Source organism: Ornithorhynchus anatinus, chromosome 1, assembly GCF_004115215.2.
Source record: "Ornithorhynchus anatinus isolate Pmale09 chromosome 1, mOrnAna1.pri.v4, whole genome shotgun sequence".
NCBI lineage: Eukaryota > Metazoa > Chordata > Mammalia > Monotremata > Ornithorhynchidae > Ornithorhynchus > Ornithorhynchus anatinus.
In genome coordinates, this window is record NC_041728.1 from 129,972,626 (window position 1) to 129,999,611 (window position 26,986).

General features: G+C 41.8%; 1 protein-coding gene across 8 annotated transcripts in view; it reads left to right on the plus strand.

Moving 5' to 3' along the window:
- LRCH3 (leucine rich repeats and calponin homology domain containing 3) overlaps positions 1-26,986 on the plus strand; it is a 138,758-nt gene that overhangs the window by 99,696 nt on the left and 12,076 nt on the right. For 2 of the 8 annotated variants that reach the window (XM_029059336.2, XM_029059316.2), the window contains exons 10-20: positions 3,841-3,917; positions 6,790-6,885; positions 7,481-7,550; positions 8,892-9,041; positions 12,652-12,699; positions 17,135-17,188; positions 22,188-22,259; positions 23,350-23,398; positions 24,144-24,260; positions 25,745-25,863; positions 26,753-26,890. In XM_029059336.2, the coding sequence (XP_028915169.1) occupies positions 3,841-3,917; positions 6,790-6,885; positions 7,481-7,550; positions 8,892-9,041; positions 12,652-12,699; positions 17,135-17,188; positions 22,188-22,259; positions 23,350-23,398; positions 24,144-24,260; positions 25,745-25,863; positions 26,753-26,890 (990 nt within the window). The remainder of the gene's footprint in view (positions 1-3,840; positions 3,918-6,789; positions 6,886-7,480; positions 7,551-8,891; positions 9,042-12,651; positions 12,700-17,134; positions 17,189-22,187; positions 22,260-23,349; positions 23,399-24,143; positions 24,261-25,744; positions 25,864-26,752; positions 26,891-26,986) is intronic. The other 6 variants (XM_029059367.2, XM_029059344.2, XM_029059325.2 and 3 more) reach the window with 5 other exon arrangements.

Below are 26,986 nucleotides of genomic sequence, written 5' to 3' on the forward strand. Positions count from 1 at the left end.
GTTTCTCTGTCATTTTCAGATTCAGCTTTTGGAGAACGGTTGTTAGTTTAGGAATTTGTTTCCTAAGGTGTCGGGCTTAAGTTTTTAAGTCAATCAATCAGTAGGATTTAATAGCACCTACTGTGTGCAAACAAAGTGGATTCCCTTGTGCTGGGCAGCAGTGGCATGGGAAAGAGTCAAAGGCAGATGATAAAGTGATCAGGATTTTTGATCAAAAACAATGGCAGAGACTTGAGTTTTTACTGTGCCGAAGAAGGCAGTGGTACACAACCTCTGTAACTTTACCAAGGAAACTCTACAGATAAATAAGTCCACAAAGTCGCTGTGAATCGGAAACGACTCGGCGGCATCCGAAAAAGAAGACTTTGTGCCGAGCACTGTACTAAGCTCATGAGAGGTTAAAATAGGAGTAAAAGTCACAATCTCCGCCCTTAGGCGTTTACAAAATACCCTAACTGGTAAAAGTTAGAGGGACTGAATCAGCTGGTCAGCCAGGGCAAAATTTTTTAGGATTTTGAGAAAGGATGATAATTGCGGTACTGTTAAGTGATTGCCATGTGCCAAACACTCTACTAAGCACTATGATAAATACAGGATAATCAGGTCCCACATGGGGCTCACAGTCTCAGTAGGAGGGAGGGCAGGATTGAATCCCCATTTCACAGATGAGGGAACTGAGGCCCAGAGAAGTTAAGTGAGTTGCCCAAGATCACACTAGCCGGTACGTGGCAGAGACGGGAATAGAATACAGGTCCTCTGACTCCCATCCCGTTCTCTTTCCAGTAAGCCGTGCTGCTTCTCCAGAAATAAATAGGAATAGTAATTGGGATCCCAAAGCTAGTCTTACTTTTCAAAGAAAATGCCGTGGAACTTGATGTTTCGTGATTGTTAAACCTGGTTTGTATTTAGTAGCCAGAAGTAGAACTGAGAATCTCATCGTTTTCACAGCACACTTGCAGTGGGGTTCTCAAAGTAAGGATGGATGATTTTAGGGTGGGGTTAACTCACAGATAATGTGTGTAAATAGAATTAGCATCTTGAGAATACCTCCCTGCAGTGTGTAACTTCCTATTATAAATAGTCCTAATGGCATTTAATGAGTGCCTTCTGAGTACAATACACTATGCTAAGCACTAGAAAAAGTACAACCAACACAGAGGGCATGTCTTCTGCCTATAAGGAGCTTAGAATGTAACTGGGGAGAGGAGGACATAAAAAATATTCCCAAATAGTGGAAGAATTTGGGTAATTGAACCTACACGTATGTAAAAGAACCAAAGAAGAATATAAATGCTGGACCAATCATGTTCAATACCCTCCTCTATACCACAGTCAAATCCCCAAGGTAAAATTCTGAACAACAATTTAAAAAGTTGTTCCACTTCAGAGAATGTGATGCTTACGTCTGGAGACTGGGTGCTGTTAGAACAGGAATTTACTACAGCACACTTGGAAGTCATTTGGGAAATTGAGTAGTTAGCCTCTTAGGAGCAACATGGGATCTCTTCCAAGCCTCTGGGCTGTGTTGGAAGGACTATTTTCATTCTTCTATGAAAAGGAAAATAGTCTGTTATTTTTCTCATTGAAAATCTCCAAACACAGTGCCTTTGTAGTACTGTGAAGACTTTCTTTTGTGGTAAAGCTGGATTGTAATGAGTAGACTCATATGGTAACACCCAGAGATAACGCTGGGGCACTTTAAGTATTTGCCAGTCTATCTTAATAATAATAAGTGCTTAATATGTGCCTGGCTCTAGGGTAGATATGAGGTTATCAAATCAGAAATAGAGTCCCACATGGGGCTCACAATCCTTAGAGAAGCAGCATGGCATAGTGGTTAGAGCACAGGCCTGGAAGCCAGAAGGTCATGGGTTCAAAGCCTGGCTCTGCCACTTATCTGCTGTGCGACCTTGGGCAAGTCTTCTCTGTGCCTCAGTTACTTCATCTGTAAAACGGGGATTGAGATTGTGAGCCCTACGTGGGACAAGGGATTGTGTCCCAATCTATTTGCCTTGTATCCATCCCTCTACTTAGTACAGAGCGTGGCACATAGTAGGCGCTTAACAAATGCCATAATTATCACTATTATTATTTTCCTCCCCAGTTCCAGAGAGGTTAAGGGACTTCCTCAAGGTGAGAGAGTAGCAGGGCCATCGCAGAACTGGATCCAGAACCCAGCTCTCCTAACCCAGTTCCTTGATCTTTCCATTTGGTTCCGCTGCCTTCCCATATCATTATCCCTTACATTCTGTCTTTTGATTTTTTGTTGTCTTTTAAGTCATTCAGTAATATTTATTGAGCACTTACTATGTGCAGAGCACTGTACTAAGCTCTTGGAATGTACAAATCGGCAACAGATAGAGACAGTCCCTGCCCATTGCTGGGCTTAATGATATATGCTAAGCACTTACTGTATCCCAGGGACTGTACTAAACCCTTGGAGTAGATACAAGCTAATCAGGTTGGACACAATCCATGTCCCAAAGGCCTATAGTCTTAATCCCCATTTTTTTGCAGACAAGGTAACCGAGACACCGAGAAGTTAAGCGACTTGCCCATGGTCATGCAGCTGTCAACTGTGAGCATAGAGCATTCTTTGGCAGTTTGAAAAAGGCCTTCTGAATTTCCCAATGAATTTCTCCCCTCCTCTGGTTTTATCCGCTCAGCCATTACTCTAACCTTTTGGGTGAACTGCACACTTAGGAACTCACAATCACCCGTCGGTAGCAGTTTTGTTCCCATCCTGTTACTTGACCACTCAGTCTCCGACGTATTCACTTTTGGTCTTGGGTCTAGCTGTGAATTATTTTACAGTGTCCGTCTCTTACTAGATCGTCAACTCTGCAAGGGTAGGACTCATGCATACTCGTTCTGTTTTACTTGAGCACTTAGTAATTGCTCTGCACACAGTAGTTTCTCTACTGATAGGTGGCCTGGAGAACAAGTTGGGATTCAGTGTATGTTTTAGGGTCATGGACAGTTTTCTGGGGCAGCAGCCCCATTTGTGACAAGACTCGTTTCCTTTGAGTCATAGAACACATTTTAGGGGCAGCTAAACCTAGTTTTGAACCTAGATCTGCTTTTGGTTTTAGGTGAGTTTTTGTGCATGGCATTATTAGAACCCAAAAATCTCCCTTTGTTCTCTGATTACCCCTTCGGAGGATCCCAGTAAGCGTTCAAGAAATACGATCGAATGAATGACTAATACAGAGTCTCAAATGTCTGAAAGAGATTTCCGTTTTGCACTACAGACCATTCCACTCTCCCCCTTGCTCTTTGGTTTTGGGTCACGGGGTTGTCTGTCTGTGTCCTTTAATTTTAAAGCTTGAAATTAAAACAAAGTTGTAATCTTCTGTTCGTTTGTACAGAACATTCTGAGGTAACTCTTGCCACTGGGATCATATTGATCAAAATATCGTCGACAGAGAACCAGCCTTTGTGACTTTTTTTTGCTATTTACATAAACCATTCTTCTAGCTAGTCACATGCCTGACTAAGGAGGAAATTTATGGTAGAGGTGCAGTAGAATGTTTTTGGGTTTTGGGTTTTTTTCGGGGGGGGGGGGGGACGACAGTCAGGTGGGAAGGGAGTTAGTGCAGTTTTCCCAGCCTGAGTGGAAAGAAAACCTTCAGCTAACCTTTAGGACTGATATAAAACAGAGATAAGAGGGCTGTGAAAAGCAAGCATAGAAATTTGTATCTGAGCAGATTAAGAAGTGTCTGTGATTAAATGACAAATTTGGGGCAACAGATAAGTGGCTCTGATGGTCAAGCAGAAACTGAATCATTAAATCATTTTGACTACCTGTTAAATTTGCTTTCCCTACTTTATTTGGCGTAGGGTTCACCAGTGAAGCCGATGCCCATTAGGGAGTGTCAGAGAACAGAGGATATAAGAAAATGTTCACATCAAAACAGGTATGAGAAACCAATAGCCAGTTATTTTTCTGATTATTGTTCACTTGACTTAAAACTCATTGATGACAGCTCAGATGAGTCAAAGAGGTGAAGCAGTCTTGAATGCAGGGTATCTTCTTCTGCCTGGATGGTTTTAAGGGTAGAGACCATAAATTGTGTTTGAGAAATACAGTTCGTGGTTCTGGTTTGGCAATATTGGTAGGTCACTGGCATAAATTTGATACAAGGTTGAGGATCGAGTTATAGGGCCCCAGCAAATCTTGAATTCCAGTCAGTTAAATCATCTTTTTCCACTTTGGTAAGTACTTTAAAGGGCTTCTTCTTTACTTATCCTAATTTAAGGCCTTTCTGAAATGAAAATTATCTGAGTTCTGTAATTATTGTCATAATACTTTGGTTCTCTGGGTTTAAAGGGGCAAAGCATTTGAAAATTGGCCTGACGAATGCTAGGAACAGTAATTCATTTACCAGGATCTGACTTATTTTCTCAGGTATTCTCTCAGATATTTATGTATGTGTATATATGCATATATAAATTTTTTTTGGCACCAAATCCTTGTAAGATAGAGAACAGGTTCTTTTTCTTCATGTAGGAAATCCGAGGCTGGAGGTGGATAAATGAATTGCTAGCTCTCAATACACATCCTTGCAGGGAATTTCCAAAATCATTTTATGTTTGGATAGCTGGTTACCTTTCTTCTCAGACTTCCTAAGGATTTTTGATAGAAGCTGAGAAGTAATTTCAGAATAAATAGGAAAAGTTCAATGGCCTTTAAAATGTAATGCCCGACTTTAGAATGTTTACTGAAGAGTACCAGGGTAACATACACTACCAATCTATCAGTCTTGTCTATTGATTACCCTAGGAAATTAGATATCAGTGAATCCTATAGATGTCTTGCTTATATTTTCCTTTGACCTAATGCACTGCTGTACATTTAATAGTCACTCAGTAAATTTAGGTAAAACTAACTGTTAATAATCAAGAACATAACGAAAAGTGTGCAGTGAGACAAGTCTGAGTAAATAGTAGAAATCAACTGATTACCCAAAAGAGGTTTGGGTTTATTAATTGTTGCCATTGCATTTTAGTAGGACTTTGTTTACTTTGCAGGTATTTTCAGATTTCTCTCTCAAGTAGCTATTTGTGAATTTGACCTGCTCGGTCATTTTAATGAGCAACCAAATAAAAATGTTCGGAATAAACTCTCACTGTTTAAGTTGAGTTGGATTACTTAGTCAGTGGTATTTATTGGGCACTTACTATGTGCAGAGCACTGAACTAAGCACTGGGAGAGTACTGAACAACAGAATTAGCAGGCACACTCCCATCGATAACAACCTTATAAAAATAATCATCTCAGATTTTCATGGTACCATTTTTGAAACTCTGGACTGAATCACTTGTTTCTGACCATATTAACCCTAAGCCTCCCCACAGAAATGATTTTGTAAATACATTGGCAAGAAACCTCAGTTTTCTTTCTTCCCCTGTAAACACAGTGGATTCAGTAAAACTCAGAATTTCACTGAAGAAGGAGGGTACCTATGTGTAAATTTCTTTGGTGTATTTTTTATGGTACTTAAGTGCTTATTATGTGTCAAGCACCTTAGCACTGAGGTAGATACAAGATGATCAGGTTGAATACAGTCCCATGACTCACATGGGCCCCACAGTCTAAATTGGAGGGAGGAAGATGTAATCCCCATTTTCAGATGAGGTAAATGAGGCACAGAGAAGTTAAGTGACTTGTCCAGAGTCACAAGCATAAAAGTAGCAGAGCCAGGGTTGGAACCCAGGTCTACTGATTTGCAAACCTGTGCTGTACCCACGAGGTCACACTGTTTCCCTCCTTAAAATTCCAGGGGATCAATCATCAGGTCTTTGCCAAATACATGTTGGGCGTGTTGTTTCCGAATGAAAGAGTTTCTTATAACTTAAATTATATTATACATTAATTTCATGCACTGTACATTTAAATTACAAACGAATTGAAATTAAATTTGATGATTCCTACAGCATAATTCCTAGACTCTTCCGATATTTTGGTATGATTTTCTGTCATGCTTAAAGTGATCCTGTACATTCTGTTCAGCACCATCACCCAGCCTTGTACGTGGGTTCCAAAAATCGACCCTAAAAGTTTTTCCTGGCCTCCAAAAATTGCTCACACACTTTTTTGCACTCCACTCCAGGGGCGGAGGGAGTATGGAACCAGGGAATCTTTAAAGAGTGTGACGAGAGACACTCATCTCTCTGGGATGGAGGCAGGGTGGTCCGATTAAATCGTCTTTTGAGTTCTCTTTGCCTGTTGCTTCCTTGAGGCTCTCAGAGCCTTCTGCTTCCCTTCCTCTTCTTCCTCCTTGCCTTTAGCCATCTTCCCTTAGCTTGGTTCATTCGGAGTGGGGTCGGAAAGTTGAGGTACAACTTAGGGAAGCTAGCCTCAATATAAGCTTTAACGACGAAACTAAATTAACAAGCCTTCAGCTTCCTGAACCTGTTCTTGTTACATTTGGGTCTTCTTTTGTCAGATTTTTCTACTGTCATCTGTTTGGATGGACAGATATGTGCATTCAGGATAATGTCTGAAGCAATCATCTTCCCTTAGCTCAAGTATTAACCTTGAAAGCAATGGGCCATAAAGGGTGCCTCTCATACTTAACAAGTGAATATAACGTGCTTGTCATCGTATGGGGAGCCTTCAAATTGCTTTAAAATGAAATTCATTCCCTTCGGACAGTCCAAAAACCAGTTCTGAACTCTGAGGGTTAAAGGATATTTTAGGCTTCAGCCAGAATTCTCTGAACCTAAATAGTGAGCCGTTAAAACTAAAAAATGCCCTCCTCCCTGCCTTTCTCTTCTGTTTTTCAGAGATGCCGATGAATTAAGGAGACCCGAAACACTAAGTTTGATTCAAGAAAGAGAGAGGCATCAAGCAGTAAGACATCATACTGACAGAACAGAAAGGTAAAAAATATGACGTGATCAATAGTGATATATTTTTATTTTCCTCCAAAATCAAATGAATCTTCATGAAATGGTCCTGCCGGTTAATACGATGGGACCATTGACTGAAACTGAATAGTGAAACGCTATCTAGAGGATTGGTAACCTGATTCTGTAGTAGCTAAGATTTCTTACTGCACCAGTAACTCTGTGTATAAAAGAATCTTTGTTTGCCTGTGTTTCACTGCTTCAAATGCTTGAGTTTTGGAAATAGTAGCCATGTGGGGTAAAAATAAAAGTGAATGAGCTTGAAAGAAATCATTTCAAGCAAGTGTACATCTAGCTTTGGCCAAGCGACATGAACAGTTGTTGGCCGACTGTAGGGTAATCAGTGATATCGGATCACATGAAACGTGAGCTTGTGGCATTAATTATTCCCGTCGCTCGATTTAATGACTAGGGCTCAAGTTTACCAAATATAGTTACTATTTACCAAATATAGTTACTACTGCATTGCTGCCTTGATTGCTGGTATTGACTGATAGATGAAATGTTACCTTCATGTATGAAAATTGTGCTTATCAATTGAAACTGTTTATCAATCTTATTACCAAAGGGTGTCTGTCTTGTCCAGGGTTCCGGTTGAGGCATCTTACCTTCTGTCACTATCACAGAACCATAATCAGGTAATTTATCGAAGTGTTGCAGCTTTCTTCTGTCGGAAATGTTTCCTCCTTTGAAAGACTTAGTTGGCCGGTGCCAGCCGTCCGTAGCTGTGCTATCTATCTTCCCGGTGATGCCATTTACAATTTGTGGCCCCATGATTTTTCTTCAAACTCCTCAAGTTTCCCCTCCACAGAAATCAAGGCAAACTCAGGAAGTGATGTGGATTTATACCTAAAGAATAGGAATGAGACCAGTCCATCAGTAATTGCTGGTTATTTTATTGAGGGCTTACTGTGTGCAGAGCGCTGCGCTAAGGGGTTGGGAGAGCACAATACAACAGGGAACCGGCAGTCTCCAAGGGAAGGCAGACATTAAAACCGATTAGGGATGGGGGAAATAGTAGAGTATTCAGAGTATTTCCCTCGGTTTTTTAGGGCTGAGATGAGCATCGAAGGGCATATAGCTAAGGGCACACAGCTAAGTATAGAGGTGACGCAGAGGTGGAGGGTGGAGAGGGGAAATAAAGGACCTAATCTGGGAAGACCTCTTGGCGGAGATGTGATTTGGAAGGGGAGGGTTTTGAAGGTGGGGAGAACGGTGGACTGTGGAGTGACATCAAACCAGTGAGCAAGATGGAGCCAAGTGACTTCTGAGACATGAAGTCCTGATCTGACTCTGTTATTCCTGGAGCGAGAGGAGTCACACTAGGAACTACCAAAGTGCTTGGGAAAGTACAATATAACGGTAGGTAGCCACACCCTGCCCACAACAAGCTAGAGCCTCAAAGTGGCCTCTTACTCGAGACCGTAAGCTCATCACGGGCAGGGAACGGGTCTGCTAATTCTGTCATATTGTACTCTTCCAAGCGCTTAGTACAGTGCTCTGCATATGGTGAATGCTCAATAAATACAATCAGTTGATAAAACCTTGGGGCCCTAGGGCATTTGATCCAGTTGTTCTAATCGAAGAAGTTCTATTGGCATCAATGAGCACTGTCTCCATGAGCTGTTTTTGAGAGCAGTTCTTCGTTCAACTCAGTCAGTGGTATTTCTTCAGCCTCTACCATGTGCAGAACATTCATTTATTGGTTCCGTTGTATTTATTGAGCACTTACCATGTGCAGAGCACTGTTCTAAGCCCTTGGGAGAGTACAGCACAACGGTAAACAGACATATTACCTGCTCATAACGAGCATAATCTATGGTGGGGGGAGACAGACGATTAATATAAATAAATTACATATATGTACGTAGGTGGTGTGGGAATACAAAGGCAAAGATGCTCATACAAAGGAGCTCACGACCTAATGGGTTCTTCCCCGGGCTCAGACTGAAAACCAATCCCAGTTGCTTCTGCTCCAGCTCTCCCACACAGATCCGGAACCGACCCGAGGACGGGAGCAGTTAGTGGAGCGCACGCGGAGAGAGGCACAACTTGCAGCCCTTCAGTACGAGGAGGAGAAAATGAGGACCAAGCAGATACAGAGGGAAGCCCTTCTGGGCTTCGTCAAGGTGAGCATTTCACCATTTGGACATTCAGCCCACCTTTAGCCCTGGAGCACTTACATGTCTTGTCTTGTCTTTTGCCGTCTCGTTTCCAACCCGTAGCGACACCAGAGACACAACTTAGCCGTCTTTAAATCATTGGTTCATATTAATGTCGGTCTCCCCGTAGACTATAATAATAATGTTGGTATTTGGTAAGCGCTTACTATTTGCAGAGCACTGTTCTAAGCTCTGAGGTAGATGCAGGGTCATCAGGGTGTTCCATGTGGGGCTCACAATCTAAATCCCCATTTTACAGATGGGGGAACTGCGGCACAGAGAAGTTAAGTGACTTGCCCACAGTCACACAGCTGACAAGTGGCAGAGCCGGGGTTTGAACCCATGACCTCTGACTCCCAAGCCCGGGCTCTTTCCACTGAGCCACACTGCTTCTCTAAGCTCATCGTGGGCAGGAAACGGATCTACCAACTGTCTTAGCATACTCTTGCAACCGCTTAGTCACAGTACCCTGCGCACACTGAATGCTCAAATATCTTTGATTGCTTGATTCTCCACAGTGATACAAGGGACTAGGATTTCCACCCACCAGGTTTACGTGCCAGTATTATCTTCAAATCCATTTTGAAGGTACTTTAGCATATTTATTCATGCTAGAGAGCACAAGGATTGATTTCTTACAAAACTCTTTGTTAAAGAAAATTCAGGCAATAGTATTTACTCCTGTGTTGCACAAACATGATTCAAAGTGGTCTCTTCGATAATACGACTCATTGAGACCAAGCAGACTCTTGTAGTGGGAAGAGCGATCTCGAGTTCCCTCGTTACATTGTGCACATAAAACACATTTTATAGCAGAGCTGAGTGTATTCATGTCACTGACATTGCGTATTTTGACTGCCCTGGTTTGGGAAATAGGTTAGGGTTTTGCCCCATGGAATTTCATTCTTAGAAAAAGGAATCCCTGTCTGGAAATGATAGTTCGTAATTGCCTTGTAGCTCTGAATTTTCTCGAGTTTATTGGTAGGTTTGTAGCTTTTAGCAATATTAATTTTTTTTAATATTTAGATATTTTTAAAAAGCTGGCCTGCCATTTAATTGCAATTAAAAATAGTCTTTTTGTAAATCTTCCCCTTTGCCTTGGGTTGCATTCAAGGATGAATTACCATAGGAAGAACTAGAGAGGCTAGCCCAAGCCCCTGCTTTTTAAATGACCCAATCGGTGTTTCTGAGTATTCCCTAAAACAGTAGTTTTGCCCAGGGAAGTCTAGGCACTTCCAGAGCTTCTCCAAAGCAATCAATTGGTAGTTTTTTAATGAGGGTTTAGTCTGTGCAGAGCATTGTACTTAGCACTTGGGAGAGTTCAGTAGAGAGTGTAGGCGCAATCCTTATCCTTGAGGTGCTTAAAATCCAGCAAGGGAGACAGATACTAAAATAAATCAGAAATAGGAAAGAGTAATGGCGTAAAAAGATGTGTACATAAGTGCTACAGTGTGGAAGGGGGAAGTATCCATCTGCTCAAGTGATGGGGTTGTGGAGATGATAATAATAAAAGTTATGGTATTTGTTAAGCACTTACTGTGTGCCAAGCACTGTACTAAGCACTGGGGTAGATGCAAGCCAATTGGGTTGAACACAGTCCCTGTCCCACGTGGGGCTCACAGGCTCGCTCCCCATTTTATAAGCGTGGGAACTGAAGCCCAGAGAAATGAAGTGATTTGCCCAAGGTCACACAGCAGACAGGTGGCGAAGCCGGGATCAGACCCCATGACCTGCCGATTCCCAGTGCCGCACTTTATCCGCTAAGCAGTGCGATTAGTCACGGAAGTCCTCCTGGAGGAGATGTGATTTGAAAACAGGGAGAGCGGTGGTCTGCCGGATGTGAAAGGGGAGGGAGTTCCAGGCAGATATTTTGGTGTAAGCAAGAGGTCAGTGGTGAGAGAGATGAGAACAGGGCACAGTGAGTAATTTGGCTGGAGGTGGAGAAAAAAAAAAGGTTAAATAAGGTTGAAAGAGCTGACTGGGTGCCTTAAGGCTAATGGTCAGGAGTTTCTGCTAGATGTGGAGAGGAGTAGGCAACCATTAGGTTTTTGAGTAGTAGGAAAGACTTGTACAGAGCAGCATTTTAGCACAATGATCTGGGCAGTAGAATCAAGTGTGGAATGAGGAGAGACAGGAGGCAGGGAGGTGTGCAAGGAGACGGATGCAGTAGTTGAGTTGGGATATGACAAGTGTTTGGACCAAGGTGGTCACACTTTGGATGGAGAGCAAGGAGCAGATACTGGTGATGTTCAAAAGAAGAACCAAAATGATTCAGTAAGACTCTGGGGTTGAAAAAGAGATGAGTCAAGGATAATACAAAGGTTGTTGTCTGGAGTGAGGGGCAGGCTGGTGATGTGGTGTGCAGTGGTGGGAAAGTTAGGTGGGGGAGGGGATTTGGGAGGACCAACTGCCTAAATACCAGATTTCTGGATTGAGCATTGAGGACTTAAACTTCCTCTTCTCCTATCTCCCAGGCTCTCAAAGGCTTGAAGTCATCTGCTTTTATAACCACTCAGACCACGTCCACTTCCTCCCTGGTGGCACTCTACGCTTGGATCCAAAGTCCTGACTCTGGGCATCCAAGCTTTCATTCCCCCTAATGCCCTATCTTATAGCTCTATCTTATATCTTATATCTATCTTATAGCTCTAATTGCCCTCTACTTGCTGCTTGATGCCAGGCAAGCTTTCCTTCTCCATCACCCCCCGCCACCACCTCTGCTCGTCAATTCTCCCACCTTTAGACCTTTGTTCAAGATTTCCCGGAATTCTCTTCCTTCTTATGCCAAAGGTTTTGCCTCCCAAGATTCAAAGTGTACCTACTCCTTGGGGTTTTCCCTGACTAATTAAAATATGGTCTTGTCTACCAATTCTGCCGTACTCTCCCAAGCACTTAGCATACTGGTCTGCACACATTAAGCGCTCGATAAATAGGATCGATTGATTGGTCTCGGGGTATTGTTAACTTCCGTCTAATAACTTCCTACTTCTAAAATCTTGCATGTCCTTTCATAAGTATTGAGTACCTTCTTTGTACAGAGCTCTGTACTAAGCACTTGGGAAAGTACAATAAAATTGGTAGACGAAGGTCATACGGTGTAGTGAGGGAGACAGACTCTAAAGTTGATTGCAGATATGATATATAAGATACACATAAGTAATCACATAAGTGATTACTTTTTCCGAATTTTTAATAGAATTAGGCTCTGCTTTTCTTGTACAAAGTTGTCTATGTCTTCTCTTGTGTCTTCCCTATTTTGACTGTGCTCTCCTCAAGGGCGGTTCTTTTCAAACCTAGAGTCCCGTAGGATCTAGAATAGTACAGTTCCGTACCTAAGTTACGTGGTCAATATAGTGCTGATGATAATGAAAAATAAAGAAGCTTGTGATTCTACTTGTTTTGTTGTCTATCTCCTCCGTTTATACTGTGAGCCCCTTGTTGGGCAGGGATTGTCTCTATCTGTTGCTGAATTGTACATTCCAAGCGCTTAGTAGAGTGCTTTGCACATAGTAAGCGCTCAATAAATACAGTTGAATGAATGAATGCAGTCTTACCACAGTGTATTTGTCTTTTCTAGCAAAAGGCAATGCAGAGTCCACAAAAACAAAGTCCCTTGGATAGCGAGGTAAGTACCGGGTGCAGTGTGATTACTTTTTCTGGATTTTTAATAGAATAGCCCTTGAGAATAATTGCAGATTTTTTAAATTTAATTTGATTAGATAAAATTGCTCTAAAAATGAGCACTTTTCTTTTTTTCTTAGAATTCCAGTTTTTCTCCTATATAGCATCCTCCTCCTCTTTTTTTTTTTAAAAAAAACCAGAACATATTGTTTGCATGCTGTTGATTTGTAATATTAGAGTACTGTGTTTGTTTTGCATGTCCTTTCATAAGTATTTGTTGTGTACCTTGTTTGTACAGAGCTCTGTACTAAGCACTTGGGAAAGTACAATAAAATTGGTAGGCGAAGGTCATACGGTCTAGTGAGGGAGACAGACTCTAAAGGTGATTGCAGAGATGATATATAAGATGCACATAAGTGCTAACTGGGCTTTGTGGGTACCTAAGTCCTTTGGTGATGCTTATTCAAATTTATTTCTTGGTCCTTTAATGGCAATATAGTTATTTTGACATGATTATCTTTCTGGAGAGACTGCTAAGTATAAATTTCCTTTAATGCAGAGGTTGCGTTCTTAAAGAAACTCACTTTAAAAAGAAAATCTGTTTCTAGTGCCCCACCTCTGCACACAACCATGTCTTCCAAATGATAATCCAAAAAAATTCTGTAATTCTGCCATCACTCCTAACGAGTCTTAGTGGCATTATGTGCTGTGGCAAAATTAAGCCTCCAGGCGCATCCCAGAGGAGAAGCAACATGCTAAGTAAAAACAGCACGGGCCTGGGAGTCAGAAGCCCAGTGGTCTAATCCTGGCTCTGCTGCTCTCCTGCTGTGCGTGTGATTTTGGGCAGGTCATTTAATTTTCCTCGGTTACTGCATCCCTAAAATGGAGATAAGATACCTGTTCGCCCTCCCTTTTAGACTATGTGGGTCAGGGACCGACTCTGACTGGTTTGCATAATATTGTATCCACCCCAGTGCTTGGTACATAATAAGTGCTTAACGGATGCCGTGATTATTATCACTGTTATTAATCAAGTTATGTTTTTAAGCTTTTAAGTTCAGTTAGAGCATTTATAATTGCTTATGACGGCGGATATGGCCTCCTGTCAAGAACGATGGCTGAGCTGTGGACTGGGGAACTCAGGATCTAGAAATTGATTAGAGTTCAGGTGGCTTGCACAGAGTCACTCACACACAGTTTCTTGTCCCTCCAAGCCACGCACCCGCTGGGGCATTGAGTATAATGAGTGGGTAGCCAAGCATTGGTGCGACATACTGCAAAGTGCACCCAGAGGTTTTGACGTCCCGGAAGGACTTATTTATGGGCGAAGCGTGTGCACAGCGCAGTACCGATGCTGGGTTATGGCGCCATGACCCAGAAGGTAATTGCCTTGATAGTCGCTGTGATATGTTCCTTGGAAATTCATTCCGTCGTATTTATTGAGTGCTTACTATGTGCGGAGCAGTATTTGGGAGAGTGCAGTGTAACAGTAAACAAGTCCCTGCCCACAACAAGCTAAAAGTCAGGACGGGGGAGAGATTAATATAAATAGATAAGTTGCCAATGTGGACATAAGTGTTGTGGGGCTGGGAAGGGGATTGAACAAAGGGAGCAAGTCAGGACAGGTGTCGCAGAAGGGAGTGGGAGAAGAGGAAAGGGGGACTTAGGTAGGGAAGGCTTCTTGGAGGAGATGTGCCCTCACTAAGGCTTTGAAGAAGGGGAGAGGGATTGTCTGTTGGATTCAAGGAGGGAACGTGTTCCAGGCCAGAGGTAGGATGTGAGCAAGGGATCGGCGGCAAGAAAGATGAGATCGAGACACAGCGAAAAAGTTAGCATTAGAGGAACGAAGTGAGCTGGCTGGTTGGTAAGTGATTGTATTCTGGGAAATGTCTCCCCATAGACCTACAGGAAATTAGTCAACAACAGTTGGCCATCTTACATAGAAGTCAAAATTATCTCTCTTCCCACTTTCAAAGCCCTAGAGGGGGCTCATCTCCTCCAGAAGGCCTTCCCAGATTAACCTCCCCCTCCTCTGTTCTTTCTTCCCTCCCAATCGCCCCTACTTCCTCCCTCCCCATCGCCCCTACTTCCTCCCTCTACTCTACCCCCTTCCTCGCCCCATAGCCCTTGTATGTATTTATACATATTTATTATTCTATTAATGATGTGTATATATCTATAATCCTGTTTATTTTGATGCTATTATGCCTGTCTGCTTGTTTTGTTTTGTTGTCTGTCTTCCCATTCTAGACTGTGAGCCCATTGTTGTGTAGGAATTCTCTATCTGTTGCCAAATTGTACTTTCCAAGCGCTCTGTACAGTGCTGTGCACACAGTAAGCGCTCAATAAATGTGATTGAATGCATGAATTATCCTTTAAATCCTCCCCCAGACCCCACTCTCCCTTCAAACACCATCGTTTCTTCCCGGTGACCCTCCGATAGTCCCCGACTCCCTGTCTAGAGTCTCTTGCCGCTCCTATATTTTTGTCTTTGATCTTTTATCAGAGATCAACAGCCAGAGTGAGGGGACAGGGAGGGCCTGGGAAGGTTGAAGGAGCGGGAAAAAAATTGCTGGCAAACATGGAGGACACAGAGAGGAGCAGGGTCAGGGGAGTGAAATGATTGGACTAAATATCAAGGGTGGTACTTAGGGTCAGGTAAATCGGCAGTAATGCCCCATCTTCTGGGTTTCTTGTAGTTTGGGGTGGTTATGGCTGTACTGGGATTGTAATTGTTTTCTTTCCCATCGTCTAATATTTCCAACCTGTCTTACCGTCTGCCATTATCTACTGATGATAAGTTGTACCAGAAAAAACCTGTACGCATTTGATATGCTCTGTCCTGTTAAAAAGTAATTGACTTTCAACCCTCTCATCAATCAGTGGTATTTATTGAGGGCTTACCAAGGGCAGAGCAGTCTGCTAAGCTCGTTTTGCTCAGGGAGCGTGTCTATCAACTATTTTATACTGGATTCTCCCAGGTACTTAGTACATTACTCTGTAGACAGCAGGTGCGCTTAGAACAATGCTTTGCACATAGTAAGCGCTTAACAAATGCCAACATTATTATTATTAAGTGCTAAAAATTACCATTTATTGACTGATTGGCAGGGTGGAGACAGACCTTAAAAATAAATTAATAAATTTTGGTATAGTTAAATTTACCAAAGTAGTCCCATCATCACAAAGTTTTAGGATGGTGTGATACATCTAGTCTTGGAAGTGGATCTACTATGGAAAAATTGGTTATTTCACCATATTCAAATAACTGTTTAATTGATCTTTGTGAGAGAGTTTGTGTGTGTGTGCGTGTGTGTGCGCCATTAAGGAAACAAAGTTCAATTAAATATGTATGTGCACGTGACAGGCAAACATGTAATCCTGAATTTGTTCACCATATTAGCAGCTTTCCCTAATTGAGAAATTGAGGTTAATATATTCAAACTCATTGAAGAGGCATTTTCAAGTTGCATTTTTAGAAATTTTTAATTACAGCAGAATTGTGAATTTCTTACCAATAGTCTTTCTTCTTGATAATGCCCTCCTAGGAAATTCCCACAGTCTCTACTTCTTCTCCCTTCTGTGTCGCCCTGGCAGTTGGATTTATAGCTTTATTCACCCCACCTTCAGCTGCACAGCATTTATATTCATTATCGAAAATTTATTTTAGTATTTGTCTCCCCCTCTAGACTGTAAGCTCCTTGTGGGCAGGGAACATGCCTACCAACTGTGTGATAGTGTACTCTCCCAAGCACTTAGAACAGTGCTGTGCACACAGTAAGGCTCGATAAATACGATTGAAAAATGATGGTTCTTATAGTTAGTTTCTTCTGGCAAAATCAGAAGTAAATGTCTGTAGCTTTAATTTTCAAATACCAGCCATAAGGAGAGAAAATGATCTCAGTAGTCTGCTTTTCTCTAATGACCTCTGTGCTCATGTGGGACAACCTGATTACCTTGTATACCCCAGCGCTTAGAACAGTGCTCTGCACATAGTAAGCACTTAACAAATACCAACAGTTCTTTAGACTGTGAATCAGAAGACCTAAGTTTTCTTCATGGCTCTTGTTCCAGTTTGCTAGAGGTTACAAAGCAAGTCTCTTTACCATTATGCCTCATTCTATTGATTGATAAATTCAATGATAAAATTGGGAAGAGATCCCTTGTCCCTTCCCTGCTTCACAAGAGTGTTTTGACGATGAGCATGTTATATGTGGTATAGGTGCTCATATGATACACGCCTCCACACACCTTTTATGCTTTTATAATTCGACAACTCTACTACTTTCATATTCACCACAAATGGGAAACTTCATACCAGGTTCCCCCGAGATCGATTTAAATTAATGCCTCTTTCAGTTCATGCGTGTGCTTGTGATCGACTGTGTTTCAGTGTTTTTTGTTTTTGACATTGCTCCATCTTTCTCCCACTTTCCCAGTGTCCTTTTCCATCCAGAAGGTCTCAGCATACTGATGATAGTGCCTTGTTAGTGGTAAGAGCCCTGCACAAAGTGGATTTTTTCTTTTTTGCATTGCAGAGTCTAGAGAATAGATTTAGCATGACGTTCAACTTCACCCCAGAATTATTCTGTAGCATAAAACATGACTTTGTAGCATAATTACTTTGCACATAGATGAAGCTACTTGTTTGCAGTGCCACTGATCCAGCTTTTATTTCCAATGATTCTCAGCCTGACTGAAAACATATTTTTTTCCCAGGCCTCCCAAAATTGGAATTTTATGAGGAAACAGAAAACACTTTTAATTAGTGCCTAAAGTAATACAATTACTTAATTAATTAATTAATTTGTTTATTTATTAATTAGTGCCTAAAGTAAGCACTGTACTTACCTACTATCCATTCATTAATCTGGTTTTTGAAGCTACGTGCGAATTAAATGAGCACCCTTTCAGTGTGTTGGCTTATCGTTGATCATAGATATAAGGGAATAGCATCCCAATTTAACTCCTTTTAGCACCTTTAGTATATAGTGACTGTTAGATGCTATTCTGTATTGCCCCATTCTAGGCTTACGTCAGTTTTCATTTTCATGTGCCTTTCTGCTTTCTGGATCATTTGGTGGAGCATGAAAGTAATTAGCATTGAAGTTCATGAAATTCCCACCACTGGACTTCTCAAACAAAGGAGGCCTTTCCCCAGTCATGTTTTATGCTACTTTATTTTTCACAGTAATTTAGAGAGAGAAATAGCAGTTCCAAAACCCAATGACTGCAAAAGTTCCTACTTTTATCTCTGCAAAACTGTACCTGATCTGCCTGCCACTGCATGGACTGCATGTTTCAATCTGAAATTCTTATTACATGCCCTTCCATTGTCCATTTCCCTGTAAACTATAATCATTACCAAATATGATTGGAAGTGGATCAAATACATTTTAAGCGGGTGGTCCTGTCACAGACATTCCTGTCTAAATTGGGTTAGAATTTCTCCATTGTTTTTGCAATGGCTGAACAGTTTCATTAAAATTAAAGATATGAATTATTGAAAATATAAATGGGCATGTAATAAATTATTAAATATTTATTGTCTTGGGTTTCCATTCCATTTGTATCAGACCTTTGTAACATATTCCAAAGTAAAAAAAAAAAAATAAGGCTCTTCATCTTACAAGCTGTTTTTAAGGTTTTTCAGTTCTCAGTTGACTTCTATTTTGGGGTTTGCTTGAAAAGGGACATCTGGGGGTATCGAGTATTAATTGTGATCGTGTAGTCTAATTTTCGTTTGGGTCCTTTAAACTCTTAGAGTATGTTCCTGAAATTCTCAAATACATATAAAAATAATAATTTTGGTGTTTGTTGAGGGCTTACTGTGTGCCAGGTACTGCTCTAAGTGCTGGGATGGATACAAGCAAATCGGGTTGGACAGAGTCCCTGTCCCAAGTGGGGCTCACAGTCTCAATCCCCATTTTACAGATAAGGTAACTGAGGCCCGGAGAAGTAAAGTGTCTTGCCCAAGGTCACACAGCAGACTGGTGGCGGAGCCGGGATTAGAAGCCATGACTTCTGACCCCCAGGCCCATGCTCTATCCACTATGCCATGCTGCTTCTCTGCTTCTCTTCCCGGTATGACTTTCTTGTAGGTCAAAAGCGAGGGCTGACATCTTCGGTGACAGTCAGTTTCAGAATAAGTAGAAGGCATTTCCGCTCTTCTTATCCAGTCTTTGGAAGAATGCAAAATGATTTTAGCAAGGTGGTGGTTGGGCGGGGTATCTTGCTGATGAGCAAGCTTCAGAAACTCTCTGGTCACCAGAGTGGAGAGTTAAATTCAAGTGTCAACACTTGGAAGGAGGACACAGGGCTCTTAGCTAATTGTGTCAAACTACCCCTGCCTCCTGGCCACAGCTGCAGGGGGGTCCAAAGGGACTCCGGTGGAATCAGTGGAAAGAAGAAACATTTAACCCTGACTCTGCCAATTCTTTTGCTCTGTGACCCTGGGCAATTCACTTAACTTTCTGTGCCTCCATATCCCCGCTGTAAAATGGAGATTAAGCTACATGCTCTCCCTCCTACTGTAAAATGGACATTAAGCTACATGCTCTCCCTCCTACTTAGACTGTGAGACCCTTGTGGGATAGGGACCGTTTCCAAGCTGCTTAATTTGTATCTACCCCAGAATTTAGATCAGAGCTTGACACTTAGTAAGTGCTTAACTAATAATAATACTAATACCTGTTAGAAGTAGGTGACCAAATACTGTTCAGGCCAGGGAACGGCCTTGTTCTGAATTCCCTAGAGGTATTGTCCGTCAGAGGGATGAGCACTGGGTTCCAGAATTGTCACTCCTCAGCAGCCTTTGTTTTGAAAAATAACTGCATATTTGAACCCCAAAAGGCTTTTGGAAGAAGATGCTTTTAGGGATCATTAAAACAGATTGCACTTTTTGTTTGTGGCGGTCTGCTGCTCTCTGACTCACCTGTCTTTTTAGATCAAAGTGAGATTCACTTCAAAGAGCTTTGTTTTGTGATTGGCTTTTCCGCATTACTAGTTTCTTTAGGGATGAGTACATGCTGTAGTTACCACCATAAGTTTCCATATGTCCTCACCCTTTTTCTGTTTATTATTTGAATTCTATTAGTAATTACAGTATTGTTTAAAGACTAAACATTTACTAGAAAATGAAGCCCACAGGTTTCATTTCAGCAATAAATTCTAAATGAATTCTGCTCTTTTTTCAGGGTAATGTGATTTAAAAACCCACTAGCCAGTTTGTGGAGAGATAATTGAGACTTTCAGGCATTGTGGGCAGGGAACGTTTCAAATCAACTCTGTTATATTGTAGTCTCCCAAGCACTTAATACAGTGCTCTGCACACAGTAAGCGCTCAGCAGATACGACTGATTTCTGTCTTACTATTTGACCCACTACATCCAACAATTGTAGGCTTAGCAATTCACTTACTTTTTGCCCTAACAAGGCATTTTAATTTTTAATATAAAGAGCTGCAGAGATCATCGATTTAGATCTGCTTTTAGGCTGTTTTGCCTTTTTAACTGTTTTGCCTAAAAATTAAGTAAAACTTGGAATTTACGGTTGCAGCGAACAGACAGCTTAGAGCCAGGGAATGTCCCAGTGCATTTCAAGAGTCATCCTACATCAAGTGGATTTATTGTTCCAAAGAAAATACATTTGTAATCAAATGAAGTTTTTGTCCCATCAAAAGGGGTGATCGCTCCATGGTACACTCGTCACAGCTATTCACGGTATCACAGAGCTTCAAGTGTCAGTTTTGTTGCTCTTGAGATGGAGAATATTTTCTTTTAAAAGCATCATTTCAATTTATGCATCACTAAAATCCCTAAGAAATGGGTCAGAGTAAAAAAGGAATAACACAATCAAAAATTTTTTAAATAAATTTACTATCGCACTCTCCTTGTCCCCCATCAAAAAAAAAAAAATGAGGGAGACGTGGCCGAACAAAATAAAGAATATAATAGCAGTGACCGTGCCGTAATTACTCTAAGAGGTAAAGCACAGATTTGGGTGCGGATGCTGAGATAAATCACTTCACCAGAACGAGATAGCAAAACTGGATCTGATGTCATATGGGACTCAGAACTAGAAGTGTTCCTTCCCAGCATCCTAAATACCAGCAGTGATTTCCTAAATGTTTAACTGCAAGTTCCCCAGGGCTCTGTTCCTGGGCATCTATTACAACTTGTCATCTTTTCAAGGTACTGCCATCTCATTTCACTACCTCTCTTTCCCTCGCTGTCCCTGACAGAATGGCTTTCAGACTCTTTTTGTATTTGAGATTGACAGTAACACCAATACGATTAAAAGAAGGCCGGGGACTCTGAAACAGGTGAAGAGCATGTAGTGTGTTACCGGTGTGGCTGTCATCCTTTTTCTGTACCATTTTTCTTGCTGATTTTGCAACTCACCTGGCCTATAAGATGAGAGGATTGACATCCTGAAATTTCTGATCTTGGATTTCAGTAAAGAGTCATGATTTTTAGGGTTTATGTCAAAGCAGTAGAGTTAATGTTCATCAGTGTTCAGGTGTATCCTGAATAGCTGAAGTTAGGTGCATGTCTTCCCTTCTCAGATGTCTCCCAAATAAAAGTGGTGTTTTAAATAGTTTTTGTAGGGAATTCAAAATTGAAAGTAATATGTCCTGTCACGTAAGCAATTTGGAGCTGTATTCCTTCCTACGAAGCTCCATTTTAGAAAGTTAAAAAAAAAAAAAAAGACTGCAGAAAATGTCATCATCATTTTCTTCCCCACTTCCAGTTAGATCCAAAAGCAGTTGGTCTGTGACTTTGAAGTAATTAAGGCTCCTGACAACCTCTCCATAAAAACCCCTTCCTCGTAGTTTCCATCTGCTGGTTGGTTGTTTGGGGAATCTAACTTAACCTGTACATTTCATCGTTTTGATTTTCACATCATATAGTTCTTGAATGCCTGATCTGTGTGTTTCTTTCTGTAAGTCGGTGATCTTTCACTGGGTGTATGTCAGAATCATTCATAAGCTGCCTTCACACATCAAGGTTATTAACTGAAAAGTAATTCAATTAATGCTGGATTCCTATTTGAGGTTTTTGGGGGAGGATGCTTATTCAAGTCAGTTAAAATTACACTTTATATTAAGCTCATTTCTTCCCCCTGTGATGTGGCAAACAGCATATGATTGAACAAGTTCTTCACTCTTCTGGTTGCTGCGATGATGTTCTTGGGTCAGTTTCTGCCTAGGGTTACTGTGATACTGTATTGTAGTTACCATAGGACTGGGGATTTGGGAGGATTTTCCGTTTGATTTTAAGGAATGGTGGAAACATATATTTTACCCTATCTGTAGTGATGATGGTGAGTAGATATTTGTTTTTTCCATGCACGTCTTCTGTTTGCCCCCTCGATATCTTCAAAGGTCAAAATGGCATCTCCTTTTCTAATCTCACTGCCAGTTCTGCTTGCCAACCATTTTGCTAACATGAATACCGCTGTTTCTCTCTCTTGACCTCTTTTGCCATTCAGTCGCTGTCAGGGTTGAATCAAGAGGGCTGCGCTACTACCCTGCTTCACGCCTCTGCCTTCAGACCCGTCAAGGTATCTCTTGCTGTCGTAATTCTCTTGAAAACTCAGGGGAAAAAAAGACCCATGGATTCGCTCAGTTGATCTAATTTTCCCATCCATCAGTCTAGCAACCATTCCTAATTCTGAGCTCCAAGAAAATGTGAGGTTTTCCAAGTTGTTGACATTTAGTTGCGCTTGCTCTAAACTTTTGGTGCTAATCACTTTCTGAGTCCTTTCATGCCCATCCACATGTATTCCTCTTTATTTTTATAAGTTTAGGCCAAGCTAGAAGTGTTAGCTTGTTTTCTTATGAATCTATTACTTTGCCATCTGTCAATTGCCATTTAATATTTGACTTTCCAGCTCTCCTCTCCCCCTTCCCCACATCAACACTGTTTTTGTAGAGAAAAAGAAAATTGAGAAAAAGAGGATCATCTGATTCACAAGGGACCCTCCGAGTCATTTCATTTAAAGCCCTCCTTACTAGATGCTCCACAAAGATGTTTCACCTCTTTGGCTAATAAAAATGCATTAAGCAGATCCTCTTCATAGATTTATTGAGCACTTACTGTTTGCAGAGCACTGTACTAAACACCTGGGAGGGTACAATACAACAATAAACGGACACATTCCCTGCCCACAAGGAGCTTACAGTCTAGAGGGTGCTCAGATTAGCACCTGAGCGAGTAGGGAAGTCCTCTCAATTGGAAATTCTACCTCTTCAACCCACCCTGTTGTCTAGAGCCCAAAAGCAAGACCTCTTCGTCTCTCATTCCCAAAGAGAGAAAAGCACTGCCCTAAAGTGAAATGTGGTTGGTCAACGTCTCTTGAGATATTTTTGATAAAAGTTTACAAAATATGGTGCTCTGTTTGGGGGGAAAAAAACCTAAAAAAGCCCCACATAGCAATACTGTCCCCCTTGAACATCTTCTCGTTAATTAAAAGCAGAGAATCAATAATAATCTCAAATGCTCTGAGAAACAGAGAATTAAGTCACTGTGAGGGTACCTTTGCAAAAGGAGAGCCTTTTTTCCTGAATGCTCTCCCAAATCAGTTAGAGGTCTGGATAGTTGCTTCCTATTGAATAGGAATTATTCATTCTCATCTGTTTATTTGTCCCCAGAGTGATGACAGACCTGGAATCTCACCAACTTCACCCGTAGCCCAAACAGGTAAGAATTATTATTACTATTTTTATTATCTGAGCACTGGTATAGAAACAGTATTGTCAGATCAGAAACAGTCTGTGCCCTAACCAGCACTCACAGTGTGAGACAGAGCAGTTGGCTTATTGACATTTTACAGCTATAGAAACTGAGGCCCAGAAAGGTTAATTTATTTGCCCAAGGTCATGCAGCAGGCAAGTGTTGGGTTGGGAGTATAATTCTGGTCTCCTGACTCCATGCCCCTGCTGTTTTCACTGAAGTACACTGCCTTACAACACAAAGGGTTGGAAAGACACTGCCTTGGAGATCCCTATCCTTCAAAGTGGCTACTTGTAAGAGGAAGTCACTAAAACAAATAGGAATTGTTTCACAGGAATCTCACCCGTAGCCTTGTTTAATGAACTCTTGAGCAGGAAAGGGCAGAGCTAGAGGTTTTCAAGAGACCCTTTTTTTGCATGTAAATTCCAACCCAGTCCCACCAACCCAGGGGAGATAGGATAGGAGAGATAGGGCAAGTCAGTTAAATGCTTTGCAGGCAGAGCAAGTTCCCTTCTTGTGTTCTCATCGCCATATTGTAATATCATGATTCACAGAGCTTTAATTTACTATCCTATTGTCATGTTTTAATTTAATTTTGTTTTCCTATAATTGCCTCTTCTCTGAACTTTTTCTGACACTTGTATGAACTGTTACCCTTGGGTGTTTGGTGTCCGTCTTGCACCACTGTCTTTTGGTTTGCTTTTCCGTGCAGGCTCGGTCCACCTGTCCTCTCCGTATTCTGGTCCTGCTGCTTCGAACTGTAGAAACCCATCCCAGCGGCCTGAGAGTTTCCTTTTTCGAGCAGCCATCAGGGATGAAGCACATAAAGGTAGGTATGTTGGGGGGTAGGAGCGGGATAAGAAGCCAGTGCACAGGAGGGCTAACCTATCGCGTGCTTGTCAAGACCATCACAACCACTTCATAACTTTGAAAAGAGCCTTGCAGTTTTTAGCACAGTCTTTGACCCCTTTCACAAACCTATTCATTCATTCCATAGTATTTATTAAGCGCTTACTATGTGCAGAGCACTGGACTAAGCTCTTGGAATGTACAGTTCGGCAACCTATCCAGAATAAAGTAGATATTCCCCCTTGAGTTAGGATCAGTGCTTTCTATTTTGATTAAAAACCTGTTTTATGAAGAGTTAAAGACACAGGATGGCCTTTTGGTTCTTGGGAAATGGTGCTCTTCCCTGTTGGGAGGTTTTCTCTCTCTGAAAGTAAGCGCTCAATAAATGCGATTGAGTGACTGTCAGAACACTCACTACCCTTTGCTACCACTCCCAGTGAGTGGTAGAGATGGTAGAGAGGACAAACACCCCAGCTTGCTCTAAAACAGGCACCTTGAATTCCCTTCCCACCCAGGAGGGCTTAACACACAATTGCCGCTCCAGGCACAGAACAAACAGAGCGGACAGAGCGAGCCACGCATGCACTGGCAGGGTTTTTACACATCCTTTCCGCCCACCCCTGGCTGACCCAAGCAGCTCCCCTTGACCCTCCCAAAGATGCTCCTGCAGGAGTGAACCCTCATTATTCCTCGTGCTGTTCATCAGGTTCCGGGGCCTCTCATTGGCGGTCAAGCACAAAATTGGCATCCCTTGCTCTCTGGTGGTCTCCGTCACTCTGAGTCCCTCCTCCAAAAGTCCATTGATCTCTGCCTCTTGGTCCCATCTGCCATCTTAGAGCCATGTGGCCTGGGGTGGGGTGGGATGGGCAAGGCGGCTTCAGTATCCCTCCTTTCACATCAGTGGAGTCCAAGCCAGACCACGGTTTGAAGCCATGGAGGGGAAGGAACAATGAGGAAGAACCACCTTTGGGTGGGACTCTGTGTTAGAAGCCTCCTGGGGTTGTCCCATTGCAGCAAAGGTTCTATGAATGGGGCTCTGAATTAGAGACCAGGCAGTGCTCACCTCTCTGACCCCCGACACAAGCCTGAGGACCCTTTTCATTATGGTTTTCAGAAATGGAGCAGTGAAAAAATAATGACAAAAAATAATCTGTCATTTTGATCTGTCGGTTGTGTGGCAGTCCCAAAAGAATAGCCGATGAACCCCAAGCAAAAACAAACATAGTTTTTATAGATAGATTCATGGTGACCTGGAGAGTCCCAGGCCATTTATAGAACATATAAAGCCTCTGCCTCTGATTGGAAAGGGAAGAGGTTCATCTAGCTCACCGACTTAATCAAAATTGTCTTTAAATAAAAATTGCTCCCCTCTGTGCTCATCCAGATGAAGAAAAACAATTGCAAACAAAGCTATCGCCTCCCCTAAATTTCACTCTTCTTCTTTGTCATTCTTTTTTAAATTAGGCTGTACTTCACCTCTTCTTTCTTCCTCTGCTCTTCCTACTGATTCCATGGACCCCCAAGCAAGACATGATCCCAGTCAACAAGATGAAGACCTAGAATCGATAAATCAGCTCCGGAAGGTGTGTGCCGCTAATGGTTTTAATTGGAACCGTTTCATGGCGTCGTTGCAGTCTAATTCAGTAATCTCTAATTCATCTGAAATTTAATTTGAGCATTTGCAGTTGTTTACCGACAAAGCTGAAGGTGTTAATGTAAGAAATACTGGATTCAAAAGATCATTTCCTTACCTTAAGTCTCAATCAAGAAGTGTAAAACATCCTAATATTAAAATTAGTGTAGGTTATGTTTGGAGGTTATTTTTGGGAGGGACTGGGGTTTGGATTTTTTAGCCAAAAGGGATTGTAGCTGGCTTCTTGCCTATATTGTGAAGTCACCGTTTTCATCCCTAAGAGCAGATGCCAGTAATCATCCTCCTATAACAAAACATTTGCATTCTTGTGAAACGGTGTAAAGAAAAACCCGTGTTTTAGAATTCTCCCTTTTCAGTGCTGTGCACATGCATGCACCTAAAAGCAGTTTCCTCAGTAACGCAGTACATCAAACTAAAAAAGGCTTGTGATGGAAGGGTGTGTCAGTCGATCGATTGGTGGTATTTGCTGAGCGCTTACCGTGTTGTAGAGCACTATACTCAGTACGTAGAAGAGTACGGTACAATAGAGTTGATAGGCACAATATTTTTGCTCCCTCATTTCCCAGTCACTTCCTATCCAAAATGCATATTGAAAACCCGCATTTTGGCAGAACTGGGGGAACTTGGAGGAAAGGAAATCAAATTCTCAGACCTATACAGTTCTTAAGTGGACTTGGGGTTTCACCATGTTGCAGTAATTCACATTTTAAATTGCACAAGCCACTGAAGTCCTTTTTATAACTCCAGTCAGGTGGTGTGTGTTGATTGCCCTGAAAGAATATACTGTTACCATTTGTTTTTCTTTTTCTCTTTCCTAGAATATAGAATTTCGGTTGAAAGTATCCCTACCTAGTGACCTTGGAGCAGCTCTTACTGACGGTGTTGTTCTTTGCCACTTAGCCAATCATGTACGACCTCGATCTGTTTCCAGCATTCACGTCCCCTCTCCTGCTGTAGTAAGTTTACAGAATTGATCGAGCTTTCTCCTGACTGATGGGATTGGGATGCCCCCTTGAATTCGTTCTCTGTTCTAGCATACGTAGTTACGGTTG